This window comes from Rhyacophila brunnea, unplaced genomic scaffold (assembly GCF_057557595.1).
Source record: "Rhyacophila brunnea isolate RB1 unplaced genomic scaffold, BYU_Rbru_1.0 scaffold_24, whole genome shotgun sequence".
Lineage (NCBI taxonomy): Eukaryota > Metazoa > Arthropoda > Insecta > Trichoptera > Rhyacophilidae > Rhyacophila > Rhyacophila brunnea.
In genome coordinates, this window is record NW_028232904.1 from 26,952,376 (window position 1) to 26,972,719 (window position 20,344).

Here is a 20,344-nt window from a genome sequence, read left to right on the forward strand (position 1 = left end):
GATAATTCTAAAGATACTTATTATAAGCTATGTCTTTGACCATTCAAGTGTGATAAACATACTACGAATAATGATTGCTTTATAATAATTATTGACCTAAGAATAAGGTAGTGATTTTTTGAAATACGCCATTTTTTTTGGCATTCCCCAGTGGTTAAGCTACAACATACGGCCGTAGCCATAAATTGACAAACTAAAATTGAAGTAGGGAGTAAATTGATGTTAACGCGCGTGTTTGAACATGTACCGTTTAAAAAAAATGTTTTTTTTTCGGTTAGGTTACCTGCCACACGCAATTTCGCCACGCTTCTACATTCCCCGCGCCCGTAATTCAGCATGTGTTCGATATGTCGTGGAGTTTTATTAACATTAACACAATAACTGCTAACTTTTTAATTAGCTTTTAATTACAACATTTAAATAACACGTTAATTATAAAGAATGGCCAACGACTCGAAACGCGCCAGTCGAGGTGTAAGCACTAAATGAGTAATGCCTAAACCTTTGTGGAAGCCATGAATAAAGTGTCTGCTTTTCAAATTAATACAAATTAAAATTAATTTATTTTGACTTTAGTAGGTACCGAAGTATAGTGCACTTTACAAATTATACATTTAAGGCGTTCACAACATGGCATTAAAAAAAACCAAAAATAGTATTGAATAGTAACGTAGTCAGTGAACAATCGTGAGTAAATTGGAACCAATCCTATTTCCGTCTGCACGATTCACGAAGATTCAAGCGTAGGTTGCCGAGAATGTACGAAAATTTCCAAAGCTACCGCCCGCTTGCGAGGTTAGGTTTGACAGCTGAGTTTTGACGTAAAATTGCGAGGGAAAATTGTTTAGTGTAGCCACTAATCTAACGAAGAAATAGTTTTCGGTCAACTTATATATTTTAAACCAACCAAAAGCAAGGAGCAACTCGATCGAATCGTTGTGTGTAATTTCTTATAGTGTATAGACGTTGGTCACGACGGTCGGCGTGGATCGTTAAATCTGGTTGGATCTGCGCGTCTGCCAATGTAATTAAGCCTTTAGAAAAACGGTGTCCAGATTGAAGAGGTACAAAAATTATGAAAAAGATGAGTACATAAAAGTACACAGAATGACCTAAGTGTCCTAAGTGAACCTTTTTTAAATTTTAAAAATTCGGCGTGGAAAAAATATTACATACCAAGGTATATCTCAAAATACCGTATATTATGCTTTTAATAAATGTTTATAACTATGTACAATTTTACATTATGTTTTGTTCATATACCTATATACCTACATTTTAACCACACTATACTAACCGGTTTGTCATTCGCTTATCAGTGTATTTTTATAAAAAAATTGCAATAATAAAAAAAAATGATAACACTGTAGGTATATAATAATTATATAAGTATTTGGCGAACGATATTCATATAATACAATAAAACTCCCATACGAGCAAGACGTACTTTTAAACCGTGTGTTTTAATCAATTGATTAAAGACTATTAGTATTTCATAATTTTACAAATCGATATAAAAATATTTAACAATTATTCATAGTCAGTTAAAAATAGTGTGCGCGTAAAAAGTATTATCAGTGAATGAGAGTGTATTAAATTGCGGTTTCGTTTTATTTTTGGTTTAAACGTGTGTTATATTTATTGAATTTTGAAAAAACATACACCAAAATAATATTATATACTTACAGAATTATCGTGTAGTTAATAGTAAAAAAGAATCAAGTTTTCGGTCAAAAACGCGTCGTCAGTTTATCAATAATAATAATAAATAATTAGTGACCTATTTAAAAAAATATATAACAATGTCCAGCGCAATTGCAGTTTTGAAGGCGATTTTTATTACCACATTCATTATAATATGTTATATATCGACCTCAGATGCCGATGGAATTGATTGCATGGTACTCTCTGATAGTAAACGTGTGAAGTGCAAGAATAACACCCAGCAGTATAATAAATTTCGAGCGACGAACTTTATCAATATACGTCGGTTAGAATCCGTCTCTCAACTCGATGCCTCAGACTGTAAAATATACGATATTGAGGATGGTGCCTTTCGATCGTTAGGGTCCCTTGAAAAATTAGACCTTTCAGGGAACTTATTACAAAATTTCTCATTGTCAAATATTCCTGCAAAGTGTCAAAATGTGAAACTAAATTCAAATATGATGACATCGTTTAAAGGAGGTTTTCTAGCGAGAGATGATTTGGATATAGATTTATCTGACAATCTTTTTGACCATCATGAAAACTTTAACTTTTTACAAAATTTCAATGGTAAAAGACTTGTTTCGCTAGATGTTTCCAAAAATATTGCTATCAGACTGAAAAGTTTACCTTGTACATTCAAATTAACAGCAATGTCAACGAACCTTATTATACCTAATGAATCTAGTTCGGACAGATCATGTGAAATATGCGCCTTTACTACTGATTTGAATATTTCTGGAAATAAACTACGATTTATATCCAAAGACGCATTTTCGTGTGCTACTTCATTATTTAATCTGGATCTGCAAGATAATGAAATAACACACTTACCAGACGATTTTTTTTATCCATATCTTCATTTGGATCACATTAATCTAAATAACAATCTTTTGTACTCTTTATCTGATAATACTTTCTCCAATAATAGAAAATTAATGAAATTAGATATTAAACAAAATCAACTATCAATTTTACCTAACAATATTTTCTCCAGAAATGTCAAATTATTTTATTTAGATCTTTCATACAATCAACTATCAATTTTACCTGACAATATTTTCTCCAATAATATCGATTTATTTAATTTAGATCTTTCACGCAATCAACTATTAACTTTGCCTGCAAATTTATTTCGATCACAATCACAGTTGAAATATCTGGGTTTATCGCGCAACAATATTAGGACATTGCCTGATACAATCTTCTCTGGACTGACGACTATATATCAAATAGACCTCTCTAGAAACCACTTAAATCATATCCATTCTACTACTTTACCGAAAACACTACTTCAGGTAACTTTAAGCCATAATCGCCTACATACTGTCGCATTTAGTACAATTCCTTTAATTGAACTTATTGATATGTCTTCCAACCTTATTGAGACGATTTCTGTTAACATATTTCACTATCCAAACATAAAAACACTTCATTTCCAATGCAACTCTCTAAGCTCGTTACCACCTGATACTTTCGACAGAGATCTTTCTCATTTAACTATGGATATACGGGGGAATCCTTGGACGTGCGGTTGCTTCCGGGAGTTGACCGAAAAGGCAGAGGCTTCCGGGGCAAAATTCGTTCAAGACAAGTTCACAGATGGAAAAACTCCAGTTTGTATAATGGCAACTGATGACTATTTCTGTGATAGGTCACCTCTTCCTTACATCTTGCATGGGTGTTGGTGTCAACAGCGAAACTCTACGGTGTGTGGGGGATGCCTTTAGATAATTTACAGAAATGTATTTTCTAGTCTTCACATAATATGTGTTCATAGGTTACATGTTAATTGCACATTGCTGTACCGGAAACACACGGCCATACAGAATTGCGATCATTAAATGATGCGTTGTTCGTAGAGCAATTCACATACGTACATATGTTACAAAACCATTTCTATACTAGGCTGGTATGCGTACAGAAATATTCAAATTCTATTAGATCCAATAAAAACATTGTTATTTCATAATGATTTCTATCAAATATCTGATAATAAAGCTTTCACTATTATCAAATACATGCTAACATATATAATTATTAGATAATTAAATATTAATTAAATGGTCCGCAGTGAATGGGGACTGCGGACCTTTAAATATAAAGATATATTAAAAAATACACAAAATCACTAAAAATACAGTGAATATCCTTCATTTTACCTCGAACACTATTTGAATGTTGTATTTCGAAAACGTTGCTTGACACATTTTAAAAAACAGTGACATAAGTTGCAAAAATCTTCATATTACCTAAATACACAAATGTTAATAGTTTTTTTTAAAGACAACGGTTAACATTTGCTATAAAATAATATATTTTACATCTACCTACCTATTTATTTCTATACCTATAGGATTGTTTTCACTATTTTGACTAAAACACAACAGTGACTTGTAACGTTTTCAAAATACAGCATTCACTTTGAAAACGCTAATATTGAGCGCCACACTGCTTTTAACCCTAAAAACTTAAAAATCCTGGCCTGGGGAGTAGGGGCCCGGTTCAGGTTGTGTGGGCCATCCTTTCCTTGAAGGACGATACTTTCTTTCGATACGATACCCATTCTATGTATCGATACTTTTTTAATGGATAGACAGGCCTATTCTTTTTTTTGCTCCCCCTCTCAACTTATGTTCGCCTGATACCGCGCAAGAAACAAGAGTGTTACCATGTTAAAAAAATATCTTGCGGTGCCTGTAGAATCACGTATAATGACTTACAACGGAAACATAAGAGTATTATAAATAAATATTAATATGTATTTATACTTATTGCATTTATAAAGTGCAGTTGTCATATTTTTGTCATCGTTTAATAATTATAAAATAATTAACCTAAACTATAGGAAAGAGAATTTTTCAATATGGTATTATTTTCAATAGAAAAAACGACCGAAGCTTTGTGAACCATAGACAACATGATCTTAGCTAAGGGCGATGTTTGTGCATAGTGTTTTGTCCTGAGGAAATCTTAGTTAAGACAGATGTTTCTGCATCAGGCTCTTAGATAACTATGTTATTATATTCGTAAAATTATCGAGCGCTCCTGTTCGTAAAAGTTTCCATTTCGAGCGCTGCCAATAAAGCGATATATTTTTCAATTCATTTCATATTGTATTCTTTGATTTTAAAAAATGTGCAAATATGTTGTATCAATACAACATAGTAGATACTTAGTGAATATTACACTTTATATAAATGGTTGAGAAGTCTAATGACTCATACCTATTTAATATTACATAACTATTTTATTAATGAGTAACTTAAACTGAAATCAATATTCAAAATTCGAACTCTTGTATTCTTTAATAACATATTCTCTCAACAATGTGTAATTAATATTTCTAAATGATAATTATTGTAAAAGTATGTTGTATGTTATATTATAATATGGATTATTTTATTAGTAAAACAAGAAATTTAATTTAGACAAGTAACGGGTTATTTTTTGTATATTGTTATTGTGTTATTATTATTGACTGTTAAAATAATGAACAAAATCAGGCAGCTTTCATTATGTAAACGTCAAGTTTGTGTTTTTATTCCAAAGACAAGACATGTCATGCTCAAACGGCCACTCTTGGAAGCTCGAGGTTTATTTGAATATTTTCGTACGTTCTGTTTTTCATTTTTTTTTCTTTTGCAAGATTATTTTTTATTTGTATATCAATAATATCAATTACAAACAATGCGTTATATTTTACCACGGTTTTGTTAGCTCGTATTATTGTTTGTCCAGTACACATTTTGTCTTGTGTGACCAGTCCTAGCAACAAAATTATTAATATATACGTGCGTTACGATGGAAATCAATATGAAATGTCAAAATGACATTTCAGTATTCTATATTTATTCAATATTTCTATCAAGTACAAAAAAAAGTATTTATTAATACATAGAATTGTCAAGTTTATATGATTCAACAGAATATCTAAGAACGTTCTTTTTATCTTGTAATTATTTCAATTTATTTCATATGTTATTTTGTATTCTTTAATTTAAAAAAATGTGTAAATACTATGTTGTACCTACCTATCTTTATAACATAGTAGATACATGGTGAATATTACATCTTTATGTAAACGGTTGAAAAGTCTAATAATGCATACCTATGTAATATTATTATATAACTATTTTATTAATGAGTAATTTAAACTGAAATCAATTTTCGAAATTTGCACTCACATCTTTTACTAACAAATTCTCTCAACAATGTGTAATTAATATTTTTAAATGATAATTGTAAAAGTATGTTGTATATTATATTATAATATGGATTATTTTATACGTAAAACAACAAATTGTATTTAGACAAGAATAACGAGTTATTATATTGTATTTACTAGGCTATAGTAATAAACTGAAATGACAAATAATGAACAAAATCAGGCGGCCTTAATTATGTAAACGTCAAATTTGTATTTTTATGTCAAATACAAGACGTCATGTCACGCTCACGTGGCCACTCTTGGAAGCTCGAGGCTAATTTGAATTTTGTGCGTTCTGTTTTTCTTTTATAAGGTTATTTTTTGATTTGCATTGTTCTTATAATTATATTTATCTGTTCTTCTTCAACTAAATGTTTTGCTATAAACATCTAATAATTTGTTATTTAGACAAGCAGATTTTATTGTAAATAAATAAATGTATAAATTGGTAATTAAAATTGTATAATGATCTAATTGTAGCTTTTCATAGACTTGCAAGGATTATTTAATTTTAACATTTATAATTCGTATAAGCAATTTTTATTAAGTTATACTTAGTTCTCTTTAAATTGGTATACTTACGTACTATTCTTCTTTAAATATAATATACATAATCAATATTCTTAAATACATATCTTAGAAATTGCAAACATAAGTATGTGTAGGTGCAGAACTAACCTGTCATTGATAATGTCAATTGGGCGGGCAATAACTGTGTATAGCCAAATCGCTTCGTATATTGATATATTTAACCTACGTGGGATGAGGTTAGGCTGACGCTGTTTTATAAATTATTTAAATAGGGTCTACCTAGCTCATTTGGGGCATTTCCACATTCTTTATAATAATTATTGTTGAATTTGCTCTTCTACCAGTATTGCTTATATTTCATTGTATTCCATGTTATATTGTGAACGTATTAGATTTGCAATTTGCAATGTTCACTACATGTAGATAAATAAGTTTTAAATTGAATTCAAATAATATTACATAAGTAGGTACCTTATTTGAGTATGTATGTACATGAATATCGACATAATATATTATATTGTATATGGGCATTGATATGCACTCTTGGAGGTGCCGTGCGGTGGCCATATGCTCCAGCTAAGGAGCAGATATGGCCAAAGATATTAAACACATCAACAACATAAGTAAATTCCAGGGATGGACATAATTTTAGAAATATATTCAGATACTTGAGGAAACAATTACACAGCAAGGGGACGGCACGTTAAAACGAACATCGCTATATGCGTGGTAAATAGAAGGATCAACTTTCAACCAACTGTGGCTGACAACTTTAGTCGGTGAACATAAACAGGCCTTCTATTCAACGCCTTCAATCTGACGGTATTGCTTTACGGTAGCCAATCAATATACAGTGAAGTACATGCCTATAACGGATAATGGAAGGATGGGGTGAATAGAGAACTGACACTGCACCATCTTGTCACATCTAAGGCGAAAGCTTTCTATTAAAAGTGCATCGAAAGAGTCTAAACCTGACCTGAAATAACTTCAGGACTACCAGATTTTTGATAAACTATTTAATACTGACATAGATCCATAAAGGCTTCGTGTGGAATCCACATGTTCCTATAGAAAGCGAAGATTAACGAAGAATACACGTTCTTCCACGACAATACATTTAGATAGCATTCATTATTGATGGGTCGATATTGAAATGCTCAAAAATCGGCTGACGGCTTCGTAATTTTGTTGTTTGTGATGGGCCATACTTGTGGTGGAGCGGAAACAGGCTGTAATATCGGAATCCTATATGATGGGTGGTAATATTCAATAATTTCCTGAAAAGCGGCAATGCAGGACTGACACACGTGCATAAGACAAGAAAGAAGAGAATGAAAACATTTGTGTAATTTTAATTTTTTTGTTTACTTAATGGAAAACTAACTAGACTAATATTAGGTATATTATATAAAAATTCTGTACATTTTCTCTGTGTTTTATTAACCCTGCCACCCCTTCCTTTCTGAAACCATATTAAAGTCTTAAGCCCCCGGGCTTCTTATATGTGTAGCTGTAGTATAATAGCGATCCCATATCCATTGTTTAAGGTATCAAGTTATTCTGCAGTAATGTATTCCCAGCGAATCAATTTCCAGTAAGCAACTTAGCTAGGTCAGCAAGTTGATTGGCGAAATTAGAGGCGGTGTATTATTACATCATATCACAGCACATTATACCATTACGGTGTATTAGCCGAATAATCATTTTTCAAAGTATCATATTTTCTTACAACTGTAATAACAAATAATATTTCACAAACTAGTCGATTTAAAACGCGGACTTGATGATTAGTCCAATATGATTATGTGCCAGAATTTAATGTTAATGTGTTACTTTTTATTGTATATATAACGAAGAATAATTTAACTCAATGTCACTCGAATCCAAGTACCTAGCTCGTAACTATCTCAGTAGATTATATGTACTGTCATTGTATAATATACTATTGTACAGATACGCTGCTAATAAATGTCACCCTGCTACATCGTAGACGTCATTATCATCATCCTCAACCCACACATCGAATACCACAGTAGTGAGCCAACATATGTATTAGGGTCCCAAAAATGTCAAAAGGTCAATGTTTTCTATTCATAAAATACATTTTATTTCAACAAACTTATTATCAGAAAATTAATACTATCGACCAAGAGAATGAAATGAACAGAGTGCATTTTAAATTCGTGGGTAGACTCAGTACAAATTTATATGACGGTTTTGTGTAGCTTTTTGTGCTCAAAAATAATAGTTTAAACTAAAAGATTATATACAATAAAATTTAATTAAAATAACTGATAATATTGATTATTTATATCGGCCAATGGGTAGCCACATAAAACAAATTCTATCGGATAACAAATATTATGTTGGTGTTATTGACCGTCTTAAATATTAAATTCACCTCTATGCATAGTGCCTGAAGATGCCGAATGGCGAGACCCGAGTCGCAAAAAACGATTCAATTAGATTAATACAAAACTTATATCGATAGAATTTCTATTTATTATTATTTGTTATGTTTGACATTTTATACTCAATTTACATAAAAGCAAATAAGTTTGTTTAATTTTTTATACTTAGGTATATATTAATTTTGGAAGACGAAGACGGCTCTGAGTATATAATAAAGAATTTGAACTTATATGCACCTGTCAATTACTTAGGTGGTCACAGCCATGACCAATTATTCTGGGTCAGAACCGTTTCCTCAACAGTGTCAAGATTATCAGGCACTATTAGCGAGGGGTTCACGACTAATCAATGCGCTCCCTAAACACATGGATATTTTCAGTGATGTACTGTGTATTTTGTTTTTGAAATTTTATTTTAATGATTGATATTTGTTGATTTATGTTGCTCCCTTAAAGCAATACTAGGAAACATCTTAAATAAGAAGAAAAAATAAAAGAACATGAACAATAATATCAATCATTAAAATAAAATTTCAAAAACAAAATACAGATTACATCACTAAAAATAACCATGTCTTTGGGGAGCGCATTTATTAGTCTTGAACCCCTCACTAATATAATATAATATACTTGCACAAAAAGATGAAATTCACATCGGAAATGGATGGTTTTCACAAATGATCGACAACTATTAAATCGTAGATTATCACTATGAAAATACATAGCTCTCACTTGTCAATAGATTATTGAACACTCGAAAATCAATAGGTGTATCGACGTATATGTTGCTATTCTTTACAGTTAAATAAATAATATTTTCAAAAATGAATATGAATGTTGCTCTTCTTTATACCTACCCAATAGTACTGTACATATTATATTCAGATATAATAGTAGGTAGGTAGGCTTATAATATTTAAGACTATGAATAAATTTATTCACAAAGAAATGATCAATTTAATGAATGGGTATACTAATTGTTTTATAGATAGAACATAAATGGTGTTTTGTATGTCTTCAAAAAAGTTCCATGAATAAACATAATATGAAGAAATAGAACGATGACAAAACAGAACATGAAAAAATAGAACAGCCATAAATAATATAACTATGACCTTCAAGAAAAATATGACACATAATATTGAAATTTTCGTATCTCTATATTATGTTGTATAGATTTTATACGCGGTAAAAAAATCAAATTATATAATTTCTGCATTCCTAATCGCTGGAAAGCCTCAATTAATTGGGACTCAGCTCGGTGTTGCCGGCAAGCTAGGTATATTTCGTCTTAATCAATGTAATATGTTCAAAATGCTTGGGGACTAGGTACAACGAAATAATCAGTTTAATAATTCTGTACAGATAAAGAAAGGAAGATCACATCTCTTTCAAATTAGAACATGGAATCATTTTGAGGCTGCTACTGAGAGATGCCCTAAGTCTAAGACTACAAATTTGTTGTGAAGCTTTTCACAACACCTTAAACTCATTGTATCATTGTAGTCACCCAAGCATCTGTAACCTATTAGATGGCCTAAGGCGAGTTATAGCTTGCCATCGATTATTATTAGCAATGGATGCCCATAAAGGTCTTGAAGTTAAAAAAGTATGAGACCCTTAGTAATCGAGTGGCAATTGAGTTGTGCATGATTATCAAAATCAAGCAGGTAAATTGAGGCTTTTTCGAGTGTTTTCAAATTTACGTACTCTTCAGGTATCCAGGGAACTGGGGGAGATATTATTTTATAAAAATGGGGAAACCTAGTATATCAATAGTTTTATAACTATTATTTTATTGGTTAAGAAGAATTGTTATAGCTAAACAACTTAAGCACGGACCTGCGCAAACGCACACTTACTTTCGTGCGCATATTGTAGGTGTGTAAACGCTGTTTCTGTGAGTATAAACGCTTTGTCTGTATTTGAAAGGTCTGTTTTAAACATTTAAACGATACAATAGTATATTTACAGTTTTACAATGAATACACCATCTCGATAGGGGTATTACAAAAAAAACCTTTACAAAGACAGTCACGAAAAATTATTGTTTTTAATGTGACCAAATATTTAAAAATGATGAAAAAATCGTACAATTTAAAATATAATATTGTTACGAGTAAATCGCCAAACGAAGCAACTGGCGTACCTATTAGCATCATTTGGAGACTAATGCGGGATGGCAAAAAATCGATACTTATATTATGACAGATGGAAAAAATATAATCATAATAATAAATTATGTGTTGCATCAGCGCGCGCAACTTCCGTCACACGCACAATTGTTCTACATCGGCGCGCGCAACTTCGTCACACGCCAAAAATACACTATGATCTTTTTTTCCCAAATGCGCCAAAAGAAGTATAACTTCAAAAACATATTCTTCATATTGAGCTTGAGTATAATCGTTTGCGTCTTCAGCGTATGGCATCCCAGAATAAAACCATCAAGGTACAATCGTTTTATTTAGCGGACAGCGACTCTCGGTGATCCCTTTGACAAGAGTCTGCAGGACAACGTCATCATACCTCCTTTCGTGTAGACTTGTCATAGCAGATACTCTAGGCACTATAGAGAGGAATTAAAAACTATCTTTTTGTTTCTCCTCCTAACAATACTTCTACATTCGAAATAATACTCTTCGTCTGCATCCACAAATAAAACTCTACACGAAATCGAACACACATATTATAATTATGGGCGCGGAGAATATAGTAACCGAAAAAGTAAATGGTGAAGGGTGTTTCAGTACCAGAAACGACGATGGTGACCAGCGCTCGAAATAGAAAAGTTTATGAACCGGACCTCTCGGTAATTTTTCCAAAAACATTAAAGTATGTGAGTTATTTTGTTATATACCTTTACTTTCCTTGGACGGACAAATTCAATAAAGCTCTTCAGACATCTGATAGGCACTACTACTAAAAGTTTATGTGTCGAAAAATACTCATAAATGGTATTTTTATTTTTCCCTCCTTTATCTGAATCGATCTAATCGTATAACAGATGTTATGTTTCATGATGCTGAGTATCGTGCGATTAACTTATTTGATGGCACCATAAAGGTTGATTTATTTTTTATTAACTAATAATGTTTGTGGACGTGTTAAATAGGTATATATATATCATGTTTCTTTAATATTTACATAAACACATGCTGTCTTTTCTATTTTCTTGTTATATTAGTTGTTATCTGTAATTAAGACATTTTTATAATTTTGTATTTATTATGTTTATGGCGCATTGGCCAATCGCTGTTATGCCCTAATCATGGCCCCCACATGAGAGGGTTGAGGGTAGCCTGGGGGCCCGGGCTCAGAAAGGGCCTGGCGTGACGAGCCGACCAGATAAGTGAGATAAACACAGATCACAAATTTGCTCTAATAGTAAAAAAAAATTGCCTGCGGCGCTATTTTACTTGACTGATATTAATAATAAAACTATTTGGTTATACAATGCAATTTTTTACTGTGTGCCGATACTCGACAACTCCATAATTCAAATGGAAGAAACGCTAGAAATACAATATTTGGATAACGTTACTTCAGCGCGTCACACTGACTTTACCCTTAGAGATACGTAGGGGGGCCCGCCAATCATCCTAGCCTGGGGGCCCGCTTCAGAATGTGGAAGCCATGGCCGTAGTACTCCTTTTCTAAATAAATAAATCTGCCACATATATTGTCTACCCTTGTGGGATGTCACTGCTGTGTACTTCAAGTATATTATGTACGCTCGTTTAATAAGTTCAATTAGTAATATCATACAATATCTACAGAAATCGAAGATATCGGAAGGCGAATCCCGTAATACTAAACCCAAATCCTATTGAATGGCGCAAAGCTATCATTATACAGAATGTATGTAACATTGAGACCACTTAAAAAAAATGTAACAAAACAACACAAAAATTATTGTTTCTAGAAACAGTGTGTACGACCTTAAGTCTCAAATAAACTTTAATAAAAAATGTAAATAAATGTAATGATTTTTATAATAACTCCGGTACCGAAATGATATTTTTATTTTGTCCATGAGACGGAATGGTAGTTTCGATGATTCCGGTCCATTTCGAGCACTGATTGTGACGTAAAGACCTGATATATAGAAGCCGCACTGTAGAGCTTCCGGCGCAGACACCTGAAGGACACAGACTTTAAAAAGAGTTTTAGAAAGAGCTTTAAAAACCTTTACAATGAACAAGTGGTTAAATCAAGTCTAGCTACATTTTTTTTCGTAACCATCGCAAAAATAATATTATCACAATACATAACTTGAAAACACCTCGGATAATATTTGAAAAAAATACGATGCTAGACGGGATTTGAACCCGTATAACCACTGGTATCGCACCAACGGTGCATTAACTAAGTATGCTACGAGCCTCCAATTTAATTGCGACAATTTAAACTAGTAGTGGATATTCGAGTGACTCATGTTGAGCGACATGATGCGCGCCCGTTTGCAGTCGCCACCATCTGACGCGGGACATGCGCGCGGCTGGTGCGCTCGCTTGCGAAGCGATAGCATGCAACATGTCCAGCGTCTGCTGGAACAATCGCACTCTTTTGCGTGCAACGTTGAAGGACAGTGCGCAACATCGCAGCGTCACGTAAACTCTATGTTGCGTGTCATGTCGATGGACACTTTGTCCCCTAGTGAATACGTGGCTTAACTGCAGATATAAGTAAATCACCACTAGGTGCTTTAGAACTTTGACGCGACATTCGAGCTACGCCGATAAAATTCAAAACGTTTCATTGTGCAAAATAATATAAGCCACTCCAAAATAAAATTACCAAAATTGGTAGATATTTTTTCAAAAAGTCTTGTGACTAATCAAATAATATGTTTTTTTATGTAGATTTTATTAAAACGCACAGTTGATTAAATTTGCCAATATTTACCAACTTGTTCAAAAAAAAAAATGATTTTACAATAGATAACGCTCACCTGCACGCGTTACTGCACCCATTAATTTTAAAGTTTTTCTTAAGTCTATATTGACAATTCATTTTTGATATCGTTAGAGCCATTTCAGACGGGACACCGGTGTCACGCTCGAATATCATTTTTTTTCCTAGATGCCTTTATGGATACCTCGCATTTACTATCGAGGTTTCTTAAAGACTCTGGCACGCAAACTACTCTACTTGATGCTAGTCAAATGAAAATTGTGCGGCTGAGAGAATATGCCTTATTGAAAACTATTCTTCTACCCGCATCGGGTATTGCTAATTTGAATTCGGCCAGGGCCTATGAAACCGCCTTGCAGAAACCCTGGAAAATTATTTGTAGTGCAAGGCGGTGATGATTCTGATATTTTGACGTATTCATTGGGAACTGAGGACTGCAATTTGTAGTCGAGTTTTTTCCCGTGGTAAAAGAAATGTCGCATAGGACTGATATTCTGAGCATATACGCTTGCAGTCACTGGATCTGAAAGGCATGAATCATCATGTCACCATTTATTATTTTTATCCTTTTTATTACAAAGAAGGCCCTTGTATTCGAATAAAGGGGCCTTTGTATTATGTTTATGAACGCCCCAGAGCTAATGAGTCAACGCGTGTCCGTTATACTTTTTCGTCGGCCGCTACATTCTCAAGCCACCGATACACTTGTTTTTATGACCGCAGCCAGTTTTATGTTATAATTTATAACGCGAAATTATGCGTTGACTCATTACCTCTGGGGCGTTCATAAACATAATACAAAGGCCTCCTATATTATATCGAGCGCGACACCGGTGTCCCTTCTGAAACGGGCCTTACACGATTATAAAATTATAACAATCTATAGATAAATATTTAACTTGCCTTCTTTGATGTGAATCTACTTATCTTACGGACTGCAGTATTTACATTGCTGTTGAATTCAATATTCACATGAAAACGTATTTTCAGTATTCACTAAATGAAGATTAACAAAATATACATAGTTAAACAGGAAGTTAGGTAAGTAATATTTTTTTATATTTAATTAAAAATTATAATTTCTATAAAACAGGCGATCTTATGTTTGTAATTAAGACACCTACATACTGCATACTTCCTTATAATGCTTATTTTTTTTTTAATTCTTGTATACGGGATAGTTGGGTAACTGGTATAAAATTTATTTAATTTAATTTATTTAGGAATACAAAACATTGTGGACAAAACAAATCTAAATTCAGAACGTACACAACATGTAATTGAGATTTATATTATAAATCAAACATTACCCTCACAAGAGAGAAGAAGAGAATATAGAAAAAAAATATAATAACATTTTAATGTTACTATGTTACTATTTTTAAATAGTAACAAAAAAATAAAAAAAAAACAAAACATACTTAAGTACAATTTAATACAGTAAATATAATTTTTGAAAACAAAAACATACAATTTTATACAGAAAAATACAGTTTCAAAAACAAAATGCAAAGTAAATCATTAAAAATGTCTATGTCTTTAGGGAGCGCATTTACTAATCTTGCACCACTCGCTAATGGTGCCTGATAGGCTTGACACGAAGAAACAGTTCCAATTCAGAATAAATCATGGCTGCGACTACGTAGGTAATTGACAAGCGCATGTAAATTCAAATTCATTAGGACACCATGATTGGAAACCATCCCCCGCGATAACAGGCAAAAGTGTTTTAAGAGAGTGAAATGTAAGCATTCCTTGTAGAAAGGCAGTCGGAAAAAAATCATCTGACGAATTATCGAAAGGAAAATAGTTAAATGTCTTAAAATAAAGACATCAAAGAAATTTCTTCTGGACGCGTTCTAAAATAAGCTTATAGGAAACCTCATAAGGACACCAGATAATCGACCCGTATGCAACAATGCTACGCACTAATGAGACGTAGAGTGTATTTACCTCCCTATGTATTGCATATTATATAGGTAGCTAAATCATTATACAGTACCACCATGGTCATTGCAGAAGCGCATTGATATCATAGCGGTACTGTTTGCTAGCATAGAATTAGGCTTTGCATATTGCGACAGAAAATTAATAACTAATAAGCATGCACAGATGTTATGAAATCACAACCACTCTAATATAAGGATTGTTCAATACGGTAACCGGACAAAACAGTACATGACAAAACAGAACAGCCAGGGGAAAAATGAATCATTAATTTTTGTGGAATCTATTAAGGTTAGGTTAGGTCAGGTCAGGTTAGGTTAGGTTAGGTTATTTTATGTTCTCATTCGTTCTGTTAAGTCATTATCTCGTTGTACCATGTCACCCAATCATTTTGAACATATTATATTGATTAAGATGAGATATTCTAAGCTTGCCGGCAACACCGAGTTAAGTCCTGTTTATTTAAGGCTTCCTAGCGATTAGGAATGCAGAAGTTACGTATATAATTTGATTTATTACGGCGTATTGAAAATCTGTGCTATTAAAAATCTGTCAACAAAATAGAGATAGGACAATTTCAATATTAAATTTATATTTTTCCTGAAAGGTCATAGTTTTATTTATCGTTGTTCTGTTTTGTCACTGTTCTGTTTTGTAATGTTCTATTTTGTCATGGAACCGTTCAGTACATTCTACCTTACCGAGAATTAATACAGGATAATTCACAAAGTGGGACAATCGGCATATAAATAAAATTGTGCGTCTTTAAACATGCATTCATCTTAAGGTGGACATGTAATAGCTATTAGAGACATCAATAAATGTACAATATTGTCAATAAGATTTTTTTTATTTATTTATTTATTTATTTATAAAAGAGAGTATTACGGCATTACAGCTTTTGGCCAATGCGCCATAATACATAATACATACAAATATATAAAAATATCTTAATTACAAATAACAACTAATATGACAAGAAAGTGGAAAAGACAGCATGTGTAAATATTAAAGAAATATGATAATATATACAATTATAAATTTATCCTATTTAAAACGTCTACAAACATTATATAATTAATAAAAAACAAATCAACCTTTATGGTGCCATCAAATAAGCTAATTGCACGATACACAGCACAGGTCAAGATGACCGCGAGAAACATTCAGCATGTGTGATATAAATAACACTGTCATAGTGCGTCTTTTATATTGAGTCTTCTACGTCACTACGATCGTTTCTGGATCTAGTACCCGCCACACGCAATTTCTCCACGCTTCTACATTCCCCGCGCCCTTAATTCAGCATTTGTTCGATATGTCGTGGAGTTTTATTAACAACACAACCACTGCTAACCTTTTAATTAGCTTTTAATTACAACATTTAAATAACACGTTAATTATATATAATGGCCAACGACTCGAAACGCGCCAGTCGCGGTGTAAGCACTAAATGAGTAATGCCTAAACCTTTGTGGAAGCCATGAATAAAGTATCTGCTTTTCAAATTAATACAAATTAAAATTAATTTATTTTGACTTTAGTAGGTACCGAAGTATAGTGAACTTTACAAATTATACATTTAAGGAGTTCACAATATGACATTAAAAAAAACCAAAAATAGTATTGAAAAAGTAACGTAGTAAGTGAACGATCGTGAGTAAATTGGAACCAATCCTATTTCCGTCTGCACGATTCACGAAGATTCAAGCGAAGATTGCCAAGAACGTACGAAAATTTCCGAAGCTACCGCCCGCTTACGAGGTTAGGTTTGACAGCTGAGTTTTGACGTAAAATTGCGAGGGAAAACTGTTTAGTGTAGCCACTAATCTAACGAAGAAATACTTTTCGGTCAACTTATATTTTTAATAGCAACACTATGTTTATTTTAAACCAACCAAAAGCAAGGAGCACACGATCGAATCGCTGCGTGTAATTTCTTATAGTGTATAGACGTTGGTCACGACGGTCGGCGTGGATCGTTAAATCTGGTTGGATCTGCGCGTCTGCCAATGTAATTAAGCCTTTATAAAAACAGTAGGTATACAGATTGAAGAGGTACAAAAATTATAAAATAGATGAATACATAAAAGGACACCGAATGAGCTAAGGAACCTTTTTTAAATTTTTAAAAATTCGGCGTGGAAAAAATATTACATACCAAGGTATATCTCAAAATACCGTATATTATGCTTTTAATAAATGTTTATAACTATGTACTATTTTACATTATGTTTTTGTTCATATACCTATATACCTACATTTTAACCACACTGTACTAACCGGTTTGTCATTCGCTTATCAGTGTATTTTTATAAAAAAAATTACAATAATAAAAAAAATGATAACACAGTAGGTATATAATTATTATTATATAAGTATTTGTGCGAATGATATTCATTATAATACAATATTACTCCCATACGAGCAAGACGTACTTTTAAACCGTGTGTTTTAATCAATTGATTAAGGACTATCAGTATTTCATAATTTTACATATCGATATAAAAATATTTAACAATTATTCATAGTGTGCGCATAAAAAGTATTATCAGTGATTGAAAGTGTATTAAATTGTGGTATAAACGTGTGTTATATTTATTGAATTTTGAAAAAATATACAACAAAATAATATTATATACTTACAGAATTATCGTGTAGTTAATAGTAGAAAAGAATCAAGTTTTCGTTAAAAAACGCGTCATCCGTTTATCAATAATAATAATAAATAATTAGTGACCTATTTAAAAATATATGTATATGACAATGTCGAGCGCAATTGCAGTTTTGAACGCAATTTTTATTAGCACATTCATTATAATATGTTATATATCGACCTCAGATGCCGATGGAATTGATTGCATGGTACTCTCTGATAGTAAACATGTGAAGTGCACGAATAACACCCAGCAGTATAATAAATTTCGAGCGACGAACTTTATCAATATACCTCAGTTAGAATCCGTCTCTCAACTCGATGCCTCAGACTGTAAAATATACGATATTGAGGATGGTGCTTTTGAATCATTAAGTTCCCTAGAAAAATTAGACCTTTCAGGGAACTTATTACAACATTTCTCATTGTCAAATATTCCTGCAAAGTGTCGAAATGTGAAACTAAATTCAAATATGATGACATCGTTTAAAGGAGGTTTTCTATCGATAAATAATTTGGTTATAAATTTATCTGAAAATCTTTTTGACCATCGTGACAACTTTAACTTTAAACAACATTTCAATGGGAAATCAGTTTCTTCGCTAGATGTTTCCAAAAATATTGCTATCAGACTGACAAGTTTACCTTGTACTCAAACATTAGCAGCAATGTCAACGAACCTTATTATGCTAAATGAATCTAGTTCGGACAAATCATGTGAAATATGCGCCGGCACTTATGAATTAGATATTTCGGGAAATAAACTACGATTTATTTCAAAAGATTCCTTTGCGTGTGCTACTATATTACAACATATGGATCTGTCAGATAATGAAATAACACACTTACCAGACGGTTTTTTTCACTCATATTTTAATTTGAAATATATTAATCTAAATAACAATCATTTGTACTCTTTATCTGATAATACTTTTTCCAATAATAGAGAACTAGGTAAAATACTTATTTCACAAAATCGACTATCAATTTTACCTGACAATATTTTCTCCAATAATATCAATTTAAATTATTTAGATCTTTCACTAAATCAACTATCAATTTTATCTGACAATATTTTCTACAATAACAGAGCCATATATTATTTAAATCTTTCACACAATCAACTATTAACTTTGTCTGCCAATATATTTCGATCACAATCAAATTTGGTATATCTGTATTTATCGAACAACAAGATTAGGACATTGCCTGATACAATCTTCTCGGCAATGAGGGTGATACACAAAATAGACCTTGCCGAAAACCACTTAATCCATATTCATTCTACTACTTTCCCGGAAAACCTAAATGAGTTACATTTAAACCATAATCACTTACACACTGTCGCATTTAGCCAATTGGCTTCATTTATATATCTTGATTTGTCTTTCAACCTTATTGAGACCATTTCTATTAACATATTTCACTTTTCACGCCTAAAAAATCTTGGGTTGCAATGCAACTCTCTAAGCTCATTACCACCTGATTCTTTCGACAGAGATCTTTCTCATTTAACTATGGATATACGGGGGAATCCTTGGACGTGCGGATGCTTCCGGGAGTTGACCGAAAAGGCAGAGGCTTCCGGTGCAAAATACGTTCAAGACAATTTCACAGATGGAAAAACTCCAGTTTGTATAATGGTAACTGATGACTATTTCTGTGATAGGTCACCTCTTCCTTACATCTTGCATGGACGTTGGTGTCAACAGCGAAACTCTACGGTGTGTGGGGGATGCCTTTAGATTATTTATAAGAATATACTTTCTAGTCCTCACATATGAGTTCATAGGTTACATGTTAATTGCACATGACGGCTGCTGTACCGGAAACACACGGCCATTCAGTATTGCGATCATTAAATGATGCGTTGTTCGTAGAGCAATTCACATACGTACTATCATTTCCCTCCATTTTGCATGTGAATTTCAAACTCACTTTTATTTTTAGTATCTGGTTTAT

The 20,344-nt window shown here is 32.5% G+C and overlaps 3 protein-coding genes across 3 annotated transcripts in view; all 3 read left to right on the top strand.

Annotated features, from left to right (window-relative positions):
- The window catches only part of LOC147069256 (retinal guanylyl cyclase 2), a 141,271-nt gene that overhangs the window by 80,386 nt on the left and 40,541 nt on the right, over positions 1 to 20,344 (top strand). The gene's annotated exons all lie outside the window — the stretch shown is intronic.
- LOC147069257 (uncharacterized) lies at positions 1,690 to 3,581 on the top strand. Its single transcript, XM_085950942.1, has one exon. The coding sequence runs from the start codon at positions 1,803 to 1,805 to the stop codon at positions 3,435 to 3,437; it is 1,635 nt and encodes a 544-aa protein (XP_085807068.1). The 5' UTR covers positions 1,690 to 1,802; the 3' UTR covers positions 3,438 to 3,581.
- Positions 18,393 to 20,261, top strand: LOC147069258 (uncharacterized). Its single transcript, XM_085950941.1, has one exon. The coding sequence runs from the start codon at positions 18,481 to 18,483 to the stop codon at positions 20,125 to 20,127; it is 1,647 nt and encodes a 548-aa protein (XP_085807067.1). The 5' UTR covers positions 18,393 to 18,480; the 3' UTR covers positions 20,128 to 20,261.

What these genes read in the sequence shown, in the direction of transcription:
- LOC147069258 (XM_085950941.1), top strand. Translation starts at nt 18,481, where the DNA reads ATGTATATGACAATGTCGAGCGCAATTGCAGTTTTGAACGCAATTTTT.
- LOC147069257 (XM_085950942.1), top strand. Translation starts at nt 1,803, where the DNA reads ATGTCCAGCGCAATTGCAGTTTTGAAGGCGATTTTTATTACCACATTC.